At 43.3% G+C, this 23,377-nt stretch overlaps 1 protein-coding gene across 21 annotated transcripts in view; it reads right to left on the bottom strand.

Moving 5' to 3' along the window:
* Kiaa1217 (KIAA1217 ortholog) overlaps positions 1-23,377 on the bottom strand; it is a 474,194-nt gene that overhangs the window by 63,103 nt on the left and 387,714 nt on the right. Inside the window, exon 1 of one of the 21 annotated variants that reach the window (XM_028891994.2) lies at positions 20,424-20,982. The exons of 18 other annotated variants lie outside the window; for them this stretch is intronic. Coding sequence is in view for 1 of the 3 variants with exons in the window: in XM_037206008.1 (XP_037061903.1) it covers positions 3,938-3,940 (3 nt within the window). In the remaining 2 variants the exon portion in view is untranslated. Of the gene's footprint in view, positions 1-3,937; positions 3,963-4,174; positions 4,583-20,423; positions 20,983-23,377 lie in introns of those variants that run through there. 2 more of the 21 variants (XM_037206009.1, XM_037206008.1) reach the window with 2 other exon arrangements.

Genomic DNA, 23,377 nt, shown 5'->3' with positions numbered 1-23,377 from the left:
TCCGACTTTTCCAAGTGCATCCCTGGGAAAAGTGTAAGGAGGTTCAATTCACTCATCACCTCTTTATTTGAGCCGATGTGAAGACAGCTCAACCGTTAGGGGAAGAGAAGGGTTAACTGGGAGATGATAGGTAAACTCATTGTGAGAAGAGACAGCATCTGAAGCATGGTGGGGGCAGAGTGGGAAGTCCTAATGGCAAAGGCTCTGGGGCCATCAGGTGGTGACGGGTGATGGGACATCACTTGAGGGATGACGGGCCTGGGGTAGCAGGCTCCTAGAAGCTGGAGCTTTGGGCTAGGTAGCTTAGATATCCAGGCTGTTACATCACATGGTCTAGAAGAGGTAAAGATGCTCATGGCTCCTTGACAAACGCATCTTCAGAGAGAAACAGTGACAGGAGAATCAAGTTAATGAGGAAAAGGAGGGAATGAATTTGCACTTTGCAACCACACTACTGTGTTTAGCAAGAACAGAATAAAAAATACAAATAAATCCAGGCTATGGTTATTTGAGTCACTGGTGATTTGGTCAAGGTCCAAGAGGGAAATGCTCACTGAGATTCTCCCTTACCCATGAGGGAGAGGGAAAGGAAACCACAGTCCCTTATCCTGACTTCCAAGAGATGACAGAAGGGTGACTGGAGCTGGAAAGTTTCTCTGGTTCTGCCAAGCCCCCATAGTCCTGTGGCTTGCTTATAAAATAATCACTCAGAAGCTTATATTAATTATAACTCCTTGGCCATTAGCTCAGGCTTATTACTGACTATCTCTTACACTTAAATTAACCCATAATTCTTATCTATGTTTAGCCATGTAGCTTGGGACCTTTTCTCAGTTCTGCCTGGTCATCTTGCCTCCTCTGTGTCTGGCTGGCGACTCCTGACTCAGCCCTTCCTTTTCCCAGAATTCTCCTCATATGCTCACCCTGCCTATACTTCCTGCTTGGCTATGGGCCAATTAGCGTTTTATTTATCAACCAATCAGAGCAACACATATTCACAGCATATAGAAAGACATCCCACAGCAGGTGTCAATGGTTGGAGGGTAGCTGTGCTAGGAACATGGGAGAGAGAGAGGAACCGGAATGTGCACCTGAAGGACCCATGGTGGGAGGAGAGTAGATTGAGTAGGAAACAGAGTCCAGGCCTTAATAAAAGAAACTGAGCCGTCACCACATAAATTTGTTTAGTGAACCTTTATCAAGACCTTCCTAAGAGCCAGGCATTGGGATACAGCTCCAAACAAGCTTTCTAGTTCCTCCCACTGAGAAGGTGAGTGCTTTCCCACAGCTCCTCCATGGGAATCCAGAGCAAGAGCCAATCAGTCTTCCACAGCTTCTTATCTTGTGCTTGGCATCCAATGGTGCAGAATCCTTGACAGGATCAGGGACTTCTATGTATTATAATGGATTTTACATTGAAAGTGACTGCTTTCTGCTCAACTGACACATATGTGACTCAGGTGTGCAGTTCAGTAGACCAGAAGGACCCCACCCAAAGTGTGGGGTAGTATACCTCATTAATTCTCCAGAATGGTTGGAACGACCATGGAATGGAGGGTTTGCAAAACCATCGCAAATCCTTACCAACACCTTTCCCATAGTCTTGCACACAGTTCAGGGCTCAGTAAAAACAAAGGTGTACTCAGCACATGGCTTTATAGGTCATAAAGCCTGAGAGAGGCTAGCTCGGCTGGCAGTGAGGATCTGACCAAATGCCCCAAACAATCATAACACACAATACAATACCCAATCCCTTGCCCCCACCCCCAAAATCTCAAGATAAACTCATCACATTGCATTGATTCAGAAAGGCCACTGTATGAAGTACATCACATATTGCCCAAGACAAATTAACACATAGAAAGTTCTGTTGCATTATTGTTAGGAATTACAAAGGTAAACAAGATAAAAAATGTCTAGAAGCCACTTGGGACCAGCAACTGCTTTAACCAGGGACATCTCTGTTTTCCTTGCTTTCTTATCTATCTCTAGGTAACATCTAGATTTTGGGGATCCCAGCCCAGCTGGCCACAGTAGAAATATCCATTTTTTTGTTAAGAGGGTAAAAATTGAGAACAAGATTCTAAACAGTAGAGAAATGTTAAGATAAATAATATTAAAGAAAGGAAAATGTAAAGTTAACTTTAATTGATGAAAATATAGACATGTATTTTTTTTTTTAAACAGTAGAGGCATTTGAATAGGAATTTTAAAATGTTTTGCGATATGGAAAGACATAGTTAAGAGTTATATTTTATAAGTATCGTTTAAAGTGAAATACCAAAAGACTCATTAAAAAAAACTTTAAAGTTTCTGGTGGCATGAATGGATATATTCTGAAATAATAAATCAACTAAGAATAATTCTGATACATTGTGTTGTGCATTCATGTGAAGAATGTGGGTGTCAGTCAAAATACCTGTCTTGGTCCCGGGGCTAATCAGTACAGAACCTCCACGGGTGAGGCTGGATCCCAGCTCTAGCCATCAGCATCACACACTTGTTGACTGTGCTGGGTATCATCCCTGACCTTTCCACTTCAAAATAATCTTGCCATGGTCCAATGGGGCCGCTGAATGAACCACTGAGTTAGCCACTGGACATTCAATTATGACAGAACAGTTAATCTGAGGTTGAATGTCTCCATCAATACCAATGTAGTCAAAGCCTCTGGCAAAATGTCCGTGTTGTTTTGCCAGGCTGTGTCTGATTTTCCAAGACTGAGCTTTAAAAAGCACCCTGATCATTTCACCCCCTGCTCTAAATAGAGCCCCAGGAGAGGATGACATGATAATCCCATTAAGCTGTGGGAAAACATGGCTTTCAGATCTACATGAGATGACTCCAGTTCATACAGTAAATGCCCGAGTCCAGCTGACGGCACCTCACTCAGGATCTGGTAGTAGGACTGAGAGATGAGGAAGGAACCTCATGCTGATTTTTAAAAAACTAGACTTTACTGACTTCACAAGATACTTGTCTGACTGGCTGTGGGACAGATAAGTTTTATAGTTTGCCATTTAGAACAACCTTTGGCGCTCCAGCTAGTAAGTACCCTTCTATGGCTGTAATGTCCCTAGTTTCAGGCGTCTACAGTCTGACTTTGTTGTGGTTTTTAAGTTTTTAACTGTCTTGCTGACAAAGACCTGACATTAAATATGAATGAGCTTTTCTTACACTAATGCCCACAGTCAGGTCTAAGAGAAGATGAGACTGACTTTACGTGGTAAGAGAGGCAGACACATGTGCACGCAGGACTGTGGTTGTTTCCCACCCACTCTGACGGTTCTTCTGCACCTCATTCCTCTCGGCAAGTTAAAGGTAGCTACACCCATCACTGAAGCTTTCTCTACAGGGAATTTAACGTTCATATCTGTATGTAAACTGCAGATTTTCGTTTTACAGAAATAAAAGAGGGCCTACATACATTTTTCTACTCCTTTATCAGAACTCAAGTCAAGTATTTATTTGTCTATACAGGCTGGGGCACAGAAATGCTCAACCGTTCAGCAATGCATAAAGCAGGCTGTTCTTCCCCACTCATTTGCTTGGTATGGTATTGTCTTTTCCTCTCTCCGCTACTACCCAAATCCCTACTGTGTCTTGGTTGTGTGAGTCCTTCCAGGGCTGGTAAACAGGGAGGTGTTTTACACAGTCTCATCACCAAGGTGCCCTGAGTAGAATGTGGCTGTTCTTTCTCACAGCACCCAGTTCAAGAATCCACCCCATTCTTCCATCAACCAGAAAATACTAAGGGTCAGTTCAAATTATGTTTGAGTTAGGCGGCTATACACAGAGCTGGATTTTCATTTCTCTAAGTATTTTAAGACAAGGCAAGTATCACTCAGTTGGAAGTTTCTTGAAAGTAAGACAAGTAGGAACATTTTTAAATTGTTTCTGGAAAAGAAAATCTAGCATGAAAAAAACGTTCACTTACCATCTTTTGCGGAAATGTTCACATAATCATGTCTCTTTCTGAAGCATTTACGACACACATAGATACGCTTTGTGGGGAAGGAATATTATGTTCAGCTTACTCTATTTCAAGCCCCACCCTTCCGAGTCTAGAATCTGTACGTGGCCTCCTCCATCAGACCACATAACAAAGTAACCGGAGAAAATAGAAAAGCGTCCTTAGAGATGTTTTCATCCTCAAAGAATAAAAGCCACTTACTTTTTGTCTGAGGGAACCACCTGTGTAACTGACGCCGTGAAAAGGCCCATTGGCTCCGTGCCGAGCTATGGTACTCCTTTGTTTGAGATCCTCATCTGAGTCCTCAGGCCCTCACTGGGATAATGCAGACAACTTTTTCCTCTTCAGAGTCCAAACCACCACAAGGGCACTCAGGTCCTAAAATGCTCCCCAGTAAAGACCAGTTTGTTTTGCCCGGTCTTCAGAGCGGAGCTGCCACAGGCATGGATAAAAAGTAGCTCTCCCCATGATAAGCCAATTCTCCTCCCCTTGGAAATTAGTCACTGAATAACCTCAGCTCACATCCAACCACAGGCTACTGCGTGGGTGACTCAATCCTTCAACAATTGCTTACAGGGAAACACAGAGCAAGGAAGGCAGGCGCTCAACACTGAGAGCCCTGAGTAAACGGGTTAACAATAAAAGCTATATTACCAAGTAGAATTGACATAGGGCAAAGATGATCCCTAAAGCAGACCGAGAGCCAACCACTAAGAAGCAAAGCCAGCAGAGAACCGGGCTAATTATCCCCCAGGACCATCTCTTACACCAGTTTCTTGTTATGGGTACTGAAAAAAAAAAAAAAAAAAAAAACCCACAAGAGAAAAGAAAAGAAAAAAATCTGGCCCAGCACCCAATGTTCATTCTTCTGCTAGACTTTTGAAGTCTGGTTATTGGCAAGTAAAGGAAACCTGCCTCTTCCCTAGGTTTGTGGTACCTGAGGGAAAACAAGAGGGAGGGAAAAGAGGCTGTCTACTAATTAACCAGCCGGTTTAACCAGGCTGAGCTATCAGCCCTCTGCAGCGTGGGGCTAGCAATGGCTAGAGTCCTGGAAAAGCCAGCTGGAATGCGGAGGGCAAAGAGAAGGCCAGCCCGCCGCCGAAAGAGGAGATCCGAGAAAGGCAAGCAGCTCCTGGCAGCCCCACCCTAGGCAACAGGGAAGAGAAAGTCAGGGGTTGTCCAAAGGCATCCCCTGGGGAAAGGTATGGTGGAGCCTGCTCTTCCAGGGAGACAGGAACAAGAAGGGGTGTGTGTGTCCACCACAAGTGGCTCCCTGGAGGACAGGTGTCAACACCTGGCTCACAAAAGGTGAGGGAGGCAAAAGCCAAGGCTTCCCTTGGCTCACAGAGCACTCTGTTTCTCTGAGCCCTCAGGGACAATACAACACCCAGCTGGGAATCCTGCAACGAGGAACCTCAGAGGCTGGGCTGGCCTTAAGCCACACCCCACTACCACACTCATGGCTGCCTGTGCATTTTTAAAAACATTTTTCAGGCTGTCAGAGGTTGTTCTTGCTGACCAAAAGAATTCCGTGACGTCTCTGCAGTCCAAATGCAGTCAGTGCTGTGAACTCACCAAAGGAACTGTTTACTACCCCCAAATTGCTCGTGGTTATTAAGGGAGGGGGAAAGTGGTGGCCGAGACACCACCACCCTCCTAAGATGCCCCATTAGAAACAATATTTTGATGAAGTGGTTGTAACAGATCCCACCTAAGAGGTTGGGAAAGAGGAGAAGGGATTTGAAAACCCATGTTTTGATTTTTTAATCTAATCAGCAAGGATTTGTTATTTCTCACCGGGCTACGGGAAGCACACGCTCTCAGCTCCCAGGCATCTGGCATACATTTGGCAGGTTTTGTTGGGTCACAGAAGGGCTTTCCAGGAAGGGGAACACAGAGGCTGGCCTTCACTGTCTGTGGAAGCCACATCCAGCCCCGCGGCACCTCCAATGTCTTTGTTTCATGGCACAGGGCACTGCATGTCTCTCTGGGTGATTGCCCAGGTGTCTTCATGTGTAGGGCCGCTCGTTCCAAAGGGCTGTATGCAGAGTCACAAGGCCATGCCATTCCCACCCCAAACAGAAGCAGCAACCCCTCAGTGCTCCCTGGTTGAGTGCATCATGCCATCATCAACATATTATTTCATGACAGCCCCCTTAAAAGGTGGTGGCTTCTGTTGACCCACTCCCACGTGAGTCGGCGGGACCACGTGGGAGGCAATCTGGCTTACCTCTCCCATCACTTCCTTCCTGCCACTTCAGAACCACTTCCTTTCACTTTCAGAGTGCTGCAGGGCACTCCGCATAGTGCATGCACGGCTTCATCATTGCTGGGGCAGTAATTCACTGTCAAGGGTTTGACAGGCAGCCCAGGACTGTGGTGAATCGGGGTGAGTTAAATGCTCTGCAGTAAGCAGGAAGCTGATCCCAGAGAGGAAAGAAGGGTTTGCTATCCAAGGCTTCGAAAGAGAAGTGGCTAATGAACCATCCACTTCCGGAAAAAAAAAAAAATGTCCTGGTGCTGTACATAGAGCCATTGCGTGGCTCAGTCTTCAGAGGACCTCTTAGCTCCTTCTCACTAGCCCAAGTGCAGCCAACTGCTGGCATCTCATAGTCTAGTTGGATCATCAGGTTGTTCTCAGTCTTGTCTACCCTTCCATAAACAGCCTTTGTGAGATGGCTCTTCATTTCCCGTCTTCTTTTGTTGGACTAAGGCTGAAGAAGAAATGGAAGCAGTTTCTTTCTTTCAGGTTAGCTTTAAGAAAGGCCTTGCCAGGAAATAATCCAGTCCTACCTCACTCAGTAGGACACAATGTTCATCCTCTAGGAAGGTCAACAGCATTGTAATATTTTATTACTAACTCTTCTTTCTCACTCATGATCAATTTAAAGAATACCCATGTAGCTGGGCAGTGGTGGCGCACGCCTTTAATCCCAGCACTCAGGAGGCAGAGGCAGGCGGATCTCTGTAAGTTCGAGGCCAGCCTGGGCTACCAAGTGAGTTCCAGGAAAGGCACAAAGCTACACAGAGAAACCCTGTCTCGAAAAAAAACAAAAAAAAAAAAAAAAAAAAAAGAAGAAGAAGAAGAAGAAGAAGAAGAAGAAGAAGAAGAAGAAGAAGAAGAAGAAGAAGAAGAAGAAGAATACCCATGTAAAGAGAAACTCCAGTGTGCCTATGGACATACACTTGGTATCAGGAAAGGAAATGGTTGTTACGCTGGAGCTATTGCAAACTCATCTTGTTTATAATGTTAAAATTGCAAGGATGGTCATTTGTAAGGTCTTATTAATCTATTAATGTTTCATTTGCTCATAAATGGACCGTCTCCCAGACATGAGACAGACAGGCTGTTGCCAAAATTATTGGATTCTCAGTAAAGAGATGATCCAGTCAGCGGTTAGCTTATGCCTATATTTAATGTGAGTGTTATTCCCAGAAATAGTTTGACATGAAGAACTCTAGTTGGACTCTACACCACCAGATCTGGTGGATCAGCCCTGTGCCTAACAGTGATGAAAGATGCTTGGGCTGGGGCAGAATAAAGAAATACTGTCACAAGCAGTGACAGGGCAGAGCTGCAGGGTAGGTAAAAGAAAAACTCCCCTCTCTCATGGATACTTGGTCTTCCTTCCACGGGGCTACTCCCCATGTTATCGTGAGCCAAGGACAGCTCCTGTATCTGCAGTGGCCACAGTTGGTAAAATCCTATCTTCTTACAGACATTTGCAACAGATGGAACAAACAACTCCCTCTCCGCTCTGCACAGCCACCCAGACTTCTGCATGGACAAAGTCCTTTTGTGCTCGGATCCCTTTGAGAATGTCTAGATTTGCTGCCGGTATATTACCAAGATGCTCAACGCAGTGGCTTACACTATTTCCTTTGAGGAACAGCTATTGAAATGCCTATTTAATTATTAACATATACCTTAAATGGATAATATATTGCATTATCAACTTATAATGCCTCTTATTGTGAAAGAAATTTTAAGTGCGCCCTTGAGGAAATACATATGATAATCATTTAGTAGTTTTGTACTATATAAGTGCTTTCAGTTTTTATTTTATTTTATGGACTCCAGAACTCAGTGAGATACATAAGGCAGATACTACTGTTTTCGAATGGTTAAGGAATGACATGTAGGAAGTTAAGAACCTTGTTCAACATCATGTAGCAAGTACATACATGTAGCAGCTAGTAGTACCTTAGTCATATTCATCTGTAGGAGATAAGTTCTAGCACATAACTAGATGCTTTAAACTGCAGATAGTACAGAATATTATATATACTCCATTGTCCCTTCCTTACACATTCCCCAGAGAGATCAACAATAATAACATATTTGGGATAATTATAACAATAAATTATAATAAAAGTTACTTAGAACTTTGTAAACTATTTGTTGAATTTCTTTTTTTAAAGGTTTATTTATTTATGTATATGAGTGCTCTGTCTTCATGCACACCAGAAGGAATCTGATTCCATTACAGATGGTTGTGAGCCACCACGTGGTTGCTGGGAATTGAAATCAAGTCCTCTGGAAGAGCAGTTCAGTGCTCTTAACCGCTGACCCATCTCTCCAGCCCCTATTTGTTGAATTTCTATTGATTTAGTTTTAGAAAAAACTAAGGTTGACCTTTGGGAGCTGATATCATGGGAAGAGAAACTGAACACAAATATTATACATGGATATATATATATATATATATATATATATATACATATATATATATATATATATATATTTATGTATATGTATACAGATACCAGATCACTTATGCACTAAAATACCTGGGGTTTATCTGGTTAAAATCTTTGAGCACCATGACTCCAGATATGTTAATGGAGACCATATCTCTCAGAAATGCATTAACCAGTGACAGAGACACAGGTCCCTTCTGTTGACCCTATGTCCAGCCTTCCTTTCAATATAGAAACTGACCATGTTATGACTGAAGAAACTTAGATCCCATAGCAAATAGCTTTAGGATGATTACAACAGTGTGAGAATTAAGACATGCATATTTTGGCTTGATGACATAGCAAGTCTAAACTTACCAAATGAGTTCATAACGATTTATATAGAATTGTAATCACTACAACTGTAGATTAGAGAGACAGAGTTTTCAGGGCCCATTAGAGAAAAATGATGGTCGACGTATGGATGAATGACAGAACCTGGAAACCAAATGGTCACTTAGCAGCCCCACCTCTTACCCTTGGGGGACGCATGCTGGTCCCATTCCTGCTTTAACCGAACAAACAACATAAGGCGAGCTGCACTGCAGGGCCCATTGTAAACCGTGGTGATGATGGCTTTGCTGAGCCATCGTTTTTATCCATAACTGAACACTGGCTAAGGTGTCAGGGGAAGAAAGGATTGTAAAAGAGTCAAGTCCCAGGGGATCACACTGGAGGACAATATTTTACAAGTCACCAAATCCAAACTCTCAGGAAATGAATGTGAAACGACAGTGGGGTTTCATGTCAAAACAGCCCTTGTGGCAATTTACCTTTGATTCACAAGGGTCTTCTGTTCTGCTCTTAAAAGTAGCTTCCAGTGTCAGAGACTTCAATGTGCATCCAAGGTAGGAGGATACTTCTGGGTAAGACTGGCAATAAATGCTGTGTTCTATGGGCATCCAAGGTAGGAGGATACCTCTGGGTAAGACTGGCAATAAATGCTGTGTCACAACTAAAAACGTGGCACTTTCTCAGTTCTTTCAAAGACATTCCAACTTTATACCTGTAAAGGATATGCCCTTGAAACCCCATCTGTGTTCCTGGGTTCTAGCTGGAGCCTGAGACAAAGAATACAAAAACACCTGCGAGTATTTGGACCAGATTATTATTCTTGAATGACCTCCAAATGTGGCTCTCAAAAATCAGTGCAGACAGGCTGGCAAGATGTCTCAGTAGGTAGAGAAACACTTGGACCATAAGCCTGATAACCTATTTTCAGTCCCCAGAGTTCATGGTAGAAGGAGAGAACCAACTTTCAGGAGTTATCCTTTGATCTCTACCCGTGGGCCATGGCATGCAAATGCCTGTATGCATAATACACCAATTGTATATATATATACACACACACACATATATATATGCATACACACACACACATACACACACACACACACATAATTTTGAAAAACCATAAAACCATAAAACCATCAGTGTAGAAGGATGGAGGGCAACCAACACCATTCTTGAATGAATCACTGAATCAACACTCCAGTTCAGGAATTAACATGAGTTTCTTATTCTTTAACTAGGACTTCCTGTAATACCCACTCCAAAAATATGATTCTGTAAATTCATGGAGAGTTTATTGAGTAGCTACTATCTGCGGTAAATCCAGGTTTACAACTGATGAGGGAGAAGGGATCTGTTAAGACATAATCCTCACTGGGCATAGTGGCACAAGTCTTTGATCCCAATACTCAGGAGGCAGAGTCAGACAGATCTCTGTGAGTTTAAGGAGAACCTGGTCTACATGGTGAGTTCTAGGACAGCCAGAGCCATATAGTGAGACCCTGTCTCAAAAAAAAAAAAATCAAAATCAAAACAAAACAAACAGTACATAATTCCCATCTTTGAGAAAGGCACAGTTTAGAAGAGAAAGTAAAGTATGTGCATAGGTATGCAGAAGAGGATCCAGAAAGAACCACTCAAATGAGCGCACTAGACAACACTCCAGGATGGGCAGAACAAGAGCTTTCTGATAGTAAGCTGTGGGTGGCAATCACAATCATAACCGCCCATCATTTCTCTAGTAGTAAAAATACTTAAATATGTTCAACGACATTTGCCACAAGTTGGACATAGAAAAGGAAATGAATGTTTTTCAAGATTTCCTCTAATTAATTGCTTTCCAGACTTATCCCATGGAATCCCTAATTATTCTTATCATGTAACCACCACCTCCATTTTCCAGATGAACAAACTGACCCAGAACTTCAAGTGGCTCATCCAAAGGCAAAAGCCAGGCCCAGCATCTAGAAGATGCCAGCGGAATCTTGCAGTTCAATATCTAGAGATCAGTGTTTGGGTCTGACCTTAGAATGGTCTGAGGTTGAGTATTATTTTGGTGCAAAATCAAGAGCAGAGATATCTGAAAAAAGGCATTTCTGCTGCTTGTTCCGGAAGAGAGGGGTCAAACAAACCAACTGTATCCACATTCTCTAAAACCGTAGAGGAAAGTCTTCCAAACAATGACCCCAGGAGATCCGTGAACCCCACAAAAGTGCTCCATTTCAAAGGCATACCTTTGTGTTTGCAGTTCAAATATCAAGTTAGCCAGCCAGGGAGCATGGCTCAGAAGTCTGAGCCAGTTAGCAAAACCACTGCCTTGCCTTATTTGGATAAATAACAGCCTCAAAGACAACCAGTTTGGGAGTCATGCATGCCCTGAGGCTGAGCTTGGCACCATCTCTGCCCATGCCTTGCCCTGCCCTGTTCTGCCCTGCCCTGCTCCAGCAGATGGAGGGGTTGAACCAGCTATCACCATCCCTTTGCCACCAGGCTGATCTGGAAAGAAAAAGTCTCCACCTTAGACACTAGATCTGCGTCTCCAAGTTCCAAGAACATACACCTAGAACTGTGGGCATCCCCACTCTTAGGTAACGCTCCGAATTCCAGAAACCAAGGAAGTCCTAAGAAACCAAATGGTTAGTTAGCAGCTCAGAGACTTCCCGGAGAAATGCCATGCTCCATGTGACAAAATGGCCACAGCATGGAAGGGGTGTGTGTGTGTGACACTGTCGAGTTGCTTTTGCCAATGCTGTACCCTAAAAAGAGACTCTCAGTCCCACATGTAGTAAGGCACATGAAGAAAAGGCACTGGGATCTATGGAGCACTTTTCAAAATCCCAAACTCGCACCAAGAGCTTGTGCATTCACTTTAAGATAAACTGCAGCTTGAACCAAAACAACTTCCTTTCTCCCACTGCTCAACCCAACATTCGGTCTCTCCCTCTTTTCAGTTGTGTGTGTGTGTGTGTGTGTGTGGTGGGAGGGGTCATTAATTTCTTTCCTTTTCTAAAAAACAACATTGGACAAAATTTCTCCCAGGAAGGATAGGAAGATAAAGGTCACAAAAAGATGGAGTTTCTTAAAATCAGGATACTGGGATATCGGCTCCACACTGATGGCCTCTCCTCTGGTATACTGACATATATAATTAACACCCTACCCCCTTCCAAATTTTTAAAGGATTTAATCTACCTTAGCCATCGTTGCCTCTCCCCATCAAGAAGCGGGGTGTGGAAGAACCACAGAGTTATGGCTAAGCAGGCTAGACTTCTCCTAGGAATCTCTTCTCCACCATGGTTTCCCAGACTTCACGGTGGCCCTGGCAGAGATTCCCAGAGCCTCTAATTGCACAGCTATGTTGTTCCAGAAATGCCTCCTGTGCTTACCCTTCTTGGGCCATGAATAGGAAATGAATTAAATCATTGCTACATTATCTGAGGTACACATAATAATAGCTAGGCATTAAAAAAACTTGCATTATTTTTAATATCAACAACAAATATTCATGGGCTCCTAGGGAACTGTGAAGCAAGACACAGTGTACAAAATGGATAATATTCACTTGAATATATTCATAGGAGAATGAAGAAAACAATACCTTCTCTTGGTGAAACAGAAAAACTCATGAATGAATGGCAATTCAGAATGCAGGCAATGTATACCTTGCTGTAGTATATCTCAAAGACTTCATCCTTGAGGAGAAAAGTCCAAGTATATGGCATGGACTTACACTTAAGAGGATGTAAGGAAATATTCTTGCTTATGTCAGTGAGATGACTTATGAGATAAAGGTGCTGACAGCTAGGCCTGATGACCTGAGTTCAATCCTGGGGAGCCATACAGTGGAAGAAAAAGAACCAACTTTTGGAGAATATTAGTTTAGATGTGTTACATTCGTTTATGCTGTGGAACATTTGTTTAATGATGCAAGGATGTGTTTCATTCTTTTATGTTGCATTTGTTTAACTCTGTGAAGCTATGTTACTTTGCTTGTCTAAAGCACCTGATGGTCTAATAAAGAGTTGACCGGCCAATAGCTAGGCAGGAGAAGGATAGGTAGGGCCAGCAGGCAGAGACAATAAATAGGAGGAGAAGTCTGGGAGAAGATCGAGGGGCAAGAAAAGAAGAGGCCAGCCACTCAGCAACACAGCCAGTCATGGAGTAAGGAGTAAAGAAAGGCATACAGAATAAAGAAAGATAAAAGCCAAAGGCAAAAGGTAAACAGGATAATTTAAGTTAAGAAAAGCTGGGTAGAAACAAGGCAAGCTAAGGCCAGGCATTCATAAGAAAGAATAAGCCTCTGTGTATTTATTTGGGAGCTGAGTAGCGCATCCCCCAAAGAGTACAGAGTAAAAAACAACCAATTCCTCTGAGTTGTCTTCTGACCTCACATGTGCATCATGGCAAGTGTGTGTGTGTGTATGTACATGTGCAAAGAGAACTTGTTACTTAAAAAAAAGAGAAGATATTTTTCTTCATTCCAGTTCTCAAATTAATGGACATTCTGAATCTAGACCACACTGTGTAGAAAAGACTGTATTAGTTACTTTTCTGTGGCTGTGATAAAATACCATGACCAAAGGCAACTTGAGGAAGAGAGTTTATTTTGGCTTATAGTTCCAAAGGCTAAGGGTCTATGATTGCTGGGAAGGATGACAGCATATGGCAGGATGGCGGCAAGAACAGGAGTCTGCGAGATCACATGTCTTAACAGCAAGCATGAAACAGAGAGAGGGAACTAAAAGTAGTGAGAGACTGTATACTCTCATAGCCCACCCCAATACTTCCTCCAATATGGCCACGCCTCCTAAACCTCCCTAAACAGTGCCACCAACTGGGGGCCAAGCATTCACATGAGCTTCTGGGGGACATTGCTCATTTAAACCTCCACGGACTCCCTATACATTTCCCACTGGGACAACAAGCAAAGTCCAATTTCAATGATTTCTGGTAAGTTATTAGTAAATAAGTAATTATATCCATTTCCGCTTTAGATCTTTCTCTTTCCCAGTCCATCTTATCAGCCAGGAAAATCATCTTTATATCCGTGTTAGAGTTGGGTAGGAGGTATACCCTAAAAGGCTCATGTGTTGAAGGCATGGTCAACAGTTAGTGGGCAGGATCATTGAGAGGGGACTGGAATGTGAGGGTTCGGCTCTGACCAGTGGATTAATCCATTGGGTTTAAATCTAACGGCATTAGTGGAAGGGGTGGATATTTCCAGATGTGCGATCGTCTTGGGTATGTTGCTTAAAGGCATGTCCTTGAGGGCTATGCATTGCCCTGAACCGCCTTCTCTGCTGTTGTCCACTTCATGGTTTCCTACCATAACTGGACAGCTCTCCTCTACCCTCTGCCAGAATGGTCTTCTTTACAATAAACCCAGAAACAGTGGAGCCAGCTGACCATGGACTAAGAACTGAAAATGGGAGCCAGGCGAAGACCTCTCTTCTGCTTTTCTAGACATCTGTCTTCGTGGTGGGACTAACTGACACACACGTCATTGGTCATCTGTGTTCTGATGTTGGTAAGGAGGATGCTGAGTCAACTAGCTCAAAGTAATTTGTATATTCTCAGAATTTCACCAATTATTCACAATCCATCTTGGCCTGTCATATATTCGCACTGGTAACAAACATCTGGATACCTTAGGACAGTCCTTGACCCCCCCCCCAAATCTTTTACTATTGCTCAAAATTAAATTTTGGATAGGGTGATTAAGATTTACAGTGTACATGTGTGAAAATGCCATGATGAGACCCACTGTTTTGTACAAATGATATGAGCTAGCATTTTTACATTAATTATTGTTTTTTTTTATGTATCACAAAAAGTATAGATCCAAGGAAAATGGACACATTTTGTTACTGGACACCCACGACTAGTTGGCTTTGCACATATACTCACTGTACAAAAATACTTAAAACATAAAAATATAACTGGCCTGGGGGCTGGTAGCACCAGTTCGTAATCCCAGCTACTCAGGAGTCTGAGGCAGGAAGATGGAAAGTCCAAGGCCTTCCTTTGCTATGGAGCCAGATAAAGGCCAGTCCGGGCAACTTAGTTTCAAAATGTAAAAAGAGGACTGGGGACGTAGCTGAGTGGAAACATGATTGCATAAAATGGATAAGGTCCTGAGTTCAGTTCACACTGTAAAAACCTAAATTTTCACAAGGTCAATTTTTATATTATGAAGATACATTTTATATATATATATATATAAAATATATATCCTTTTTTTTTTTTTTCTTTTGAGACAGAGTTTCTTTGAGTAGTGCTGGCTGTCCTGGAACTAGCTCTGTAGACCAGGTTGGCCTCAAACTCATGGCGATCTGCCTGCCTCTCCCTCGTGTGCTGGGATTAAAGGCATGTGCCACCACCACCTGGCGAGTGCATATCTTTTAATAAAAATTGTGATTCAAAGTTCTACATTTGACTTATTTTTATGCCCTAGTCTCAAGGTGATACAGAATAGGAACTCACTAGCATTTTCTTAAATTTCTTCAGATCATTGTTATGAATAATGAAAATACAGAAACATTTTAAAACAACATATTTCAGTCTTAAAATGACTACATTAACATAATTATAGCCTTGGTTGCCAATACTGCCACATTTCTCATTTTTATGAGAATACAGAGGTTCTCTTAGATCACAAGCTAATAGGCTTCTTGGTCTAAATATACACAGTGAAATCTTCAGCAGATTTCTGAAGCGATGGGGTCTGACCCTGTAGATATCTGTTAAGTAAATTACTCTGCAGCAGGGAGGGTCCTTTTTCCTTCTTGTTTTGCTGTTAAACAGCTGCTAGGAAATATATTTTTAGATTCGCTTTTAAAGGAAAGCAAAAATGCTATCTACTTTTGGAGAGGCATCTAGAATGTTCCTTCACTCACAACCACATGGTGCTAACCATCTTCAGAATGTTGTAATCAATGTCTCTCCTTGGAGGTCAGCACAAAACACAGTCCTATGTGTTCATCTTAAATGAAGGTCTCCAGCTCTGAATACGTGGTAGAGCGTTTCATGAGAAACACACATCAGGTCCACGATCAATTGTTCCACTGTGAATGTGTTCTGACTTCCTGCTGTCTACGGCTGTATTTGGCAGTTCTTCCTGCTCCATTAAGGGCAAATGAGAAGTAATGGGTTCCAAAGGGTGAAAACGACATGGCAAACCATGACCTTTGATGTTGCAGGAAAAGGAAAGGAAAAAAGAATGAAATCAAGTGCATGTGTGGACCTGGACCTAGCAAATGAATCAAGCACAGCGCTCATGCTTTAAGAATGTGGTGTGACTCAGTGCTGCCTGTCCGTCCAATGGCTTCAATGAAGTCCTGGATAGGCACACCTTTTATTAGGAGAGGCTTCAAGGAAATACAGCTACACAAAATGACTTCATGGGTGCCTCCTCCTTGGGGGAAATGGGAAGATGCCGGAGTCTTGAGGACGCTTCAAGTGGAATTAGATGGGATTTTGACAACAAAATGATTCATTCTTTTCAGCTGTCTACAATCCCCTAATAATGACACCTTCCATGACCCCCCAGCTTAGACGTCATCCTGAAGTTTCAGTCCATGGGATCAACTCTGCGTCCACAAGACACGATCACCATTTAGGCTCTCGCCCTACTCTAGCTGAACTAATTAAATACCACTCATTTAATAATTTTCTTTAAGTCGGTTTTAAACTGACCTTTAACTGCTTAACTGTGACTAAAACAACAACACTCACTAGTTCCTAGGCCCTCAGTCTTACAAATCTTTTAAAAAAATCATTAAAGGCAATATTATACAATGACTAAAATTTAAGCCAGGTGCAGCAGCACACATCTGTAATACTAGCCATGGAGGCCAGCATGGGATACACGGGGAGACCCCCATTCCAAAACTACAAAAACAAAAGGATGCAAACCCCCCTTGTCCATGTGTCATCTAAAAACCAGTGGTGCCAGGAGAGGACAACTTGGCACACAAATAACCACAGGCAAGACCTGCTGCCACAGAGAGACGGACAATGAAGGATGCTCCCACAACACCGCTAAAGCCAATGTTTTTTGATTTATTCAATGTATCTCATAATTTGAAGCAGCTGCTGTTTCTCCATTGACTTGATGACCTATTCCCCTTCCATAAAAGTACAGGGTAATCTAAATTTGGTTAGTTCAACATCTATTTTTGGTGCAGGCCCATGCATTTCCAATTAATGAACCCTAGCTCTGACAGGATCTCTGGTTCGTTTTTAGTAAGATAATCAACAAGAGAGATGTGGGCTGCTTTCTGGAGAATAAATGAAGCCGAGGTGTACCAGATAAATGCCACGGATGCTGTGAGGTATACAGTCTTCCCAGGCCCACCAAGAAAACAGCTGCGAAACTGGACACGGAAAGAATATATGAGTTGGAGGACAACCTTGGTTACATAGTAACTTCAAGGCCAGCTTACATTAAACAGTGAACCTCTGTCTCTGTCTCTCTGTCTCCATCTGTCTCTGTTTCTCTCTTCCTCTCTGTGAGAGATCTCTCTCTGTCTCTGTTTCTCTGTCTCTGTTTCTCTCTCTCTCTCTCTCTCTCTCTCTCTCTGTGTGTGTCTGTTTTTTCTCTCTCTCTCTTACACACACACACACACACACACACACACACACACACACACTCACACACACAGATGAGACCCAGAGCAATGAGAATAATCACAAAGGTCAGCACAGTGTGGCAATGGATGAGGATAATGGGCTGGTCTGGGGCGGACAGCCTGGGCTCCAGTACTATTTTCCATCCCTTCTTTGCTTTGTAAACCCGACCAAATCTCTCCAACCATGCTAAGCTTCTTGGCTCTGAATTTCCAGGTGAACGGTTTACAAAAGATAATGTCTAAGACCCCATTTCTAGTTCTGGAGCCTGAAGATGTCAAACTAGTCAGGCTTAGTTACTGAAGGAAGGAACACCAACTACCCAAGTCATGTACGTTTCCTGAGTCGTGAATCTAAAGGAGTATTTCCTCAAAAGCAGATGGAACATTTCTTGCTCCTGCAAATTCCACACCAGCCAAGAAGCTGCTACCCCGTGGGGAAAGCACTGTGGAGAGAAATGTCACCACAGGTGACATGGACCTTAAGAAGAAACACATTATTAACACATTATTCTCTCTACCCCCGAGTGTATATGAAAACAGCACACTCACCTGAGATATTCTGGGAAAGGCACAAAATATGGTCAGCCTGCCTCAGAGCGGGATGCCAGACCTAGGAAGCCTGGGCTGATACCGCAAGGAACAACCTGGCCTAGCTGGGACCGTGGAAACCCACAAAGAACATGGAACAGGGAAAGCGCAGCCAGAGAACAACCTGTGAGAAGGAGGTTTACAGCTGGAAGACAAGGATGCATGCTCCTAGTCAAAGGCCACTTCTGCTAACATCAGAGAAAGGGGGCGGGGCTTGGGTATGAGAGGCAGGGGGCGTGGCAAAAGTTTTCCTGCTCAAGGTAGCTGAGGCTTCAGATGGGTGGGGCCTGCCGAACATCAGAGAAACGGAAGCTGCTTCAAGTGATATTTAGGTGGGTTGGTTGTTTGGCCAACCTTGGATTTCAAAACAACGACTACGTAGTCATTAGCATATATTAATTTACAAAAGGAGTTTCATTTTGAAATTTTCATAATTTGCTCTAAGGGGGTTGGAGGCAGGCTGCCTTGGTCCTGAAACCCAATCCTGTGTCATGTGAGCCGATGCATCCCTGGTAAGAACTTTGCATAACAAATCACCAGGATATTTTCTGCTGTCTGGATCTTCAGGAGGGGCTAGGCAGAGCCCCGGGAAAACTGAGTATGCCAGCAGTCCCAACTCCAGAACCTCCCCCTTCAATATTCTTTAGCATTCCTCCCGCCTCCTTCTGAATGGGCAGCGGGAAGGCACCTGGAGCAGAATCTTGTAAAGACTCTCTCAAATCCATTATCAAGCTCACAAACACAGTGTGTGTGTGTGTGTGTGTGTGTGTGTGTGTGTGTGTACGTGTGCGCGTGCGCGCGCGCCCCACCCCCACCCCCACCCCCACCCCTCAACTTAGCGTTTATGGAAAAGAAGCAATAAAAGCCTGCAACAGAAACAGCTGCTCATGCAAGGTGTTTTTATTACCACCACTCTCTCTGGTGCTGACAGCCTTCATGTCACCTTAACTTGTAACCCAGTTCCGGGGTAAACATAAACATCAGCCTGATGCAGTCTCAGGCTTTGAAGGCTCCTAATTTACAAAAACCAAATAAACAAGAGGCGCCCAATAAGACAACAGCAAAACCCACTACAGTACAAAATATATCTTGGCGCTGAGTAGATATGACATTACACTACTCCCAAGGCAAATGATCTGCACTGGCCCCAGGCCTGAAACTCTCAGCCATTGGTGAGGCTGTGCAGCTTAAGACAGATACAGAGGCGCTGGAGAGAAGCCTGGGTTTAAATCTCAACTCTGCTACTTACTAGTGTGTGATCTTGTTACTTTATCACTCTCAGCCTCAGTTTCCCAAACTTAAAATGGGTATCATAGTACTTACATCATAGGATTACCATGATGGCTACATGAAATGGTACATGGAATGAAGATCATATTGGATAACCATGTCCTACACATTTTTAAATGATCCTCAAACGGGGATTAAAACACTACAGGATGGATATGCAGATCCATGCATGTGTTCCTTTAACAGGAAGCTGATAGGCTTATGAGGGCATGCCCCTCATTAAATTCATTTGAAAGTACTTTCTAATGTGATTTCACACAGAGCCAATGTCACGAATAAACATGATTTTTGTCAAAGACTTTCAGGCAATCACTAAATTTCACATAACAGGCTGTTTAAAAACGGGATGCTTGTTCACCATTCCTTCCTCAAGCTTACATTGACAGCTTCCTATTTTTTCCCAAACTAAAAAAATTTAACAATTTAAGATGAATTTCACAGGAAAAAGAATTCAGTAACTTCCCAGAACACTACTACAAGCCATATACAGTTTCCTCTTATTCCTCTTAAATTTTCTCTACTGATCTCAGAACTGAATGAAAGATATCTTTATGAAAATACTGATGACTGCCCCAAACCCATAAATGAACGAGCCCTGTTCAGGCACACTGCACTGACCCTCCAAAGCCTTTCCTAAAATATAAAGTTAAACAGAAACAGGCTCACGGATCTGTAGCTCAGAGACAGCCCAGTGGAATTAAAGGGGCAATCTTTAAAAACAGATTCATTCCGGTAGCAACGAGATTGCTTTCAAAGCGGTATGCAAGAAGTTCATACAAAACCTCCAACTCTAGTTGCTCACTGGAGTGAACACATGAGAAATAAAACAAGAAAAGGAAGGATACAATCTCTGCCAGAGCCGGGCAGAGGAGTCTCTAAGGACTGCATTCTGTTGTAAAGGCAGATCTTACCTTTCATCTTCCGTGGTCTGTTCTTTTCTAGAGGAAACTTTCTAGACGCACAGAGACCTCAGAACCACCCATCCATCTGTCGAATGCTTCCAGCTCCGTCCCTCTTCATGGTGACTAAATGCTAGGCTTTGCTTTCTTACTGAAGGAAGCTTTTAGTCAAAACATGTGGTTTAAAGGAGCAATATCCACCCTTGTTAAAACTATTTCACGGACATTCAGAGGCATTACTTCTACTCTATGAAAGTTAAAGCTGAGCAGGAATGCGTTTCTCCTGTTCCGGAAATCAGCATAACGAAAACCAATGCTGAGCCAACGAGAAATGTTTCTTCCCTGTGTGCTGTCTGGCAGAAACTGCAGCCAGATCAAGGAAACACGTGATGTTTATAAATACAATATGGCTCATGTTGTCATAACCTCTCAATGACAAAAAAAAGTGTAAGGAAAAACAAGCAGCCACGCAGCAGGAAAAATGAGCTCTGCATCAGTTGGAAGCTGCCTGTCTGCTGTGCGGGTTCTTCTCTTGCTTCTGAAAAAAAATGAAGACCTGAGAGCATGGAGGGGAGAAGTGCTGGACAGACTCTGCATTAAAATGTGTGGGCTGGTTAGTCACGGCAGTGAGACACAGTCATCCTAAAGGCACAGGTAAAAGAGGCACCCTGGAGCTCATTGCTCATAACCAAGACTCACAGTGCTCACTGAAGCAAACAATGATAGAGCGAAGGGAAAGCTTCAAAGCCTGGAGCTGATGAGAAAAAAATGACAGATGTCGATATCAGCATTGATCATTGGCTATTCTGATTCCTGGCTGGCCAAGTCTGGAAGCAGGGGTTTCAACATCTGCCCGGCTTACTGTTACAGCTTCAGGATTGGATGGAAACATGACTGGTAGATAGAGCTAGTCCACAGGATTGGGGGGGGGGGTTGTGTGACATTTTATAATAGTGGGGTGATGCTCACTGCTGTAAAACCATAATGCTTAGTTTATAAGTTTGAAGATATTTGAAATGGCAATAACCCACTCCACTTCAAGGCAATTTTTGTCCTCAGGAATTGTATGTACAGCAACACTTGGTATCTTATTCAGGTTTCTTACTGGAGAGCTAGCTTACCTTCCACCGCAGGAGAGTGCAACGCCTGGAACTCGCTCTTTCAAGGGGGAAAAAGGCTGACAAATGTGCATTTCTCACATCACTGGATCTGAGGAAACCAGACTTTCCCCATCACTGTTATTCTCATCTTTAACTCCAGGGAAAAGAACCACTGTCACATTACAGTGATGGAATGGAGAATACAGGAAGCCAAGTAGGCATTCTTGTTGCTCACTGGGAATGGGCTGCAAACCACCAGCAGCCTCATTTACAGACCATTGTATTGACTTTCGTAAATAAAGCATTACCAGAAAGTTCGACAGGAAAATGCTGACCTAAGTAATATTTTTCCACGACTGCATTTAGTCAGAATCTATGCAGGATGAGATACTGAGAGAGCCACAGGGAGTCTGAAGATGAATGAAATGGGGACCTGCACTCTACGGAAGGTAGAGCTCTGAAGAGTGCACGTATAACTACAAAGTAAGCATGAAAGAAGAGCAGGCTACAAGAACAGGGGTGAAGGGATAACCATGGAAGCTCTAAGAAGGGGCAGTGATGAAGAGAAGGGAAGGGGAATGAAAGGGCTGATGAAGACAGCGGCTCCTGAGCTAGGTCTTCAGGAAATGACAGCATGCACGGGTGGAGATGACCCGTGGACACTGATGATGGAGGAAGATGGCGCTGACCACGGAAGTGATCAAGAAGCCAGCTTGTGAGTTCTGCCTAGCCCTGCATCCAGCTCCGTCTCTCATGACCTGTATGGTACTAGCCAGCCTGACTAACTGAGCTCAACCTCAGCTCTTCCTTTTGAGGGGATCACAGGAATTTCTCTCTTAGTGTGTTATGAAAACTGAGTAAGAGTGAATACAATCAAAACACTGAACAAGGTGCCAGGCACAGAGTAAGTGAATCAGAAACACGAGTTTCTAAGAGCACTGCCATTGAACAGGTAGGAGGCCGATGACCGAAGCTAGGGCGTCTTTTCTGATACTTTCATCTCGAGGGCATTCTCTTCTCTTCCATTCCTATAGTGTTCTTTGGTTCCTCTCAAATCCAAAACTTTCACCTCAACCAGGACACAAGAGACACAAGAAATCTGCAGCCTGGTCACCTCCTCCATCTCTTCCTCTTCCTCCTTGTGGAATTCTCTCTTCCCTCCCTTCCTTGTTTCCTTTTCCTTTTGTTTCACCATCAGGGAACAGGATGGGACAGAGTGAAAAAAGAAGACACCATGGAGTGGCTATCCAACCGTGTCAAGAAACAAAGCAAACAATAAAGTAAGTAAATAAAAATATTTTGTGTGTTTGGACATCTTACTAGGAATAGCAACCTATTTTATAACTTATAAAACTTCTATGTAAATATCAAGGAAGGAAAGCTCAGGCTCCACATGAAGAAGCTGCAAGAAGCGGGCTCAGATCTGGTGGCTGATATGTGCCAGTTCTGGGAGCTGAAGGGAGGCTTCTTGATGTGTGCCAGCTCTGGGAGCTGAGGGGAGGCTTCTTGATGTGTGCCAGCTCTGGGAGCTGAGGGGAGGCTTCTTGAGCCTCAGTTTTATCATCTGAAAAAAATGGACTCAGCACACCTCTTTTGCAGAGTTGGTGACTTCATTTAGTTAAAATACAAAGTTCTTTCCCATGCTGCTGCAGCACAGACACAGGAAGGTCTATGATCTGACATCAGGAACAAAGGCACACAGAAAATACTATTTATGTCTGGACAGATTCTGCAAAGAAACTAATACAGTTCACATGAATTATTATAATCCTGTAAGAAAAAAAAAAGCCGAGTAGAATATATGACAAGAGGTAGAAGAAAAGCAGGGAAATTAAAGGGGGCGCCAGGAACAAAGCCAACACACAA

Source organism: Peromyscus leucopus, chromosome 5 (genome assembly GCF_004664715.2).
Source record: "Peromyscus leucopus breed LL Stock chromosome 5, UCI_PerLeu_2.1, whole genome shotgun sequence".
Lineage (NCBI taxonomy): Eukaryota > Metazoa > Chordata > Mammalia > Rodentia > Cricetidae > Peromyscus > Peromyscus leucopus.
This window is presented reverse-complemented; position numbering and strand designations above follow the sequence as displayed.